At 56.1% G+C, this 583-nt stretch overlaps 1 protein-coding gene across 1 annotated transcript in view; it reads right to left on the minus strand.

Annotated features, from left to right (window-relative positions):
- Nucleotides 1–411: 411 nt before the first annotated feature.
- LOC101655063 (phospholipase B1, membrane-associated-like) overlaps nt 412–583 on the minus strand; it is a 170,554-nt gene continuing 170,382 nt past the window's right edge. The window contains exon 46 of the mRNA XM_013006835.2: nt 412–570. Within this exon, the coding sequence (XP_012862289.2) occupies nt 412–570 (159 nt within the window). The remainder of the gene's footprint in view (nt 571–583) is intronic.

Raw genomic sequence — 583 nt, forward strand, 5'->3', positions numbered from 1 at the left:
TCCAGTCCCCACCTGGTGACCAGAGTCTTTCCTCCCTTGACAAGAGTGGCATTGGTAACTGAGCACAGCTCCTCACGGAACTGATGCAGGCCTGGGGGTGCTGTCCCTGCTCTGAGTGGCCGAGTAGCTGAGCCAGGACACGAAAGGAGTCCGGCGCCCACACCTGAGTCACACAACAGATGGGAAGCAAGCACTTCAAGCAGGCTAATTCAAGAATAGAATGGCCGTTAGCCTTTATTTAAATTTGCCAACTTCAGAAATACAGTTCCCAACTCCCAGGGAGTCATAAGTGTCCCCTTTGGCGTCCCATAACTACTATCTATTGAAGGAAGTGATTTCCATGGTAGCCAGGGGGGCTGAGGTAGCAGAGCTGGCGACTGAGGGGGGCTGGGGAGTTCAGGCTCCATGAGGTCAACCTCTCATCGCTCTCCAGGCTAACACCACGCCGGCTCCAACCACAAGGCCGAGTCCCGCTGCCACTGGCACCGCCCATTGGATCACAGTGCTGGGTTCCTTTGCTTCCTCTGGAAGCAGCTGGCTGTTCCTCAGGGTGTAGAAGTAGGGGCGTTCCTGGGGAGGAGCA

The sequence above is a fragment of the Echinops telfairi genome, unplaced genomic scaffold, assembly GCF_000313985.2.
Source record: "Echinops telfairi isolate 266 unplaced genomic scaffold, ASM31398v2 ScPeMD7_10;HRSCAF=50, whole genome shotgun sequence".
NCBI lineage: Eukaryota > Metazoa > Chordata > Mammalia > Afrosoricida > Tenrecidae > Echinops > Echinops telfairi.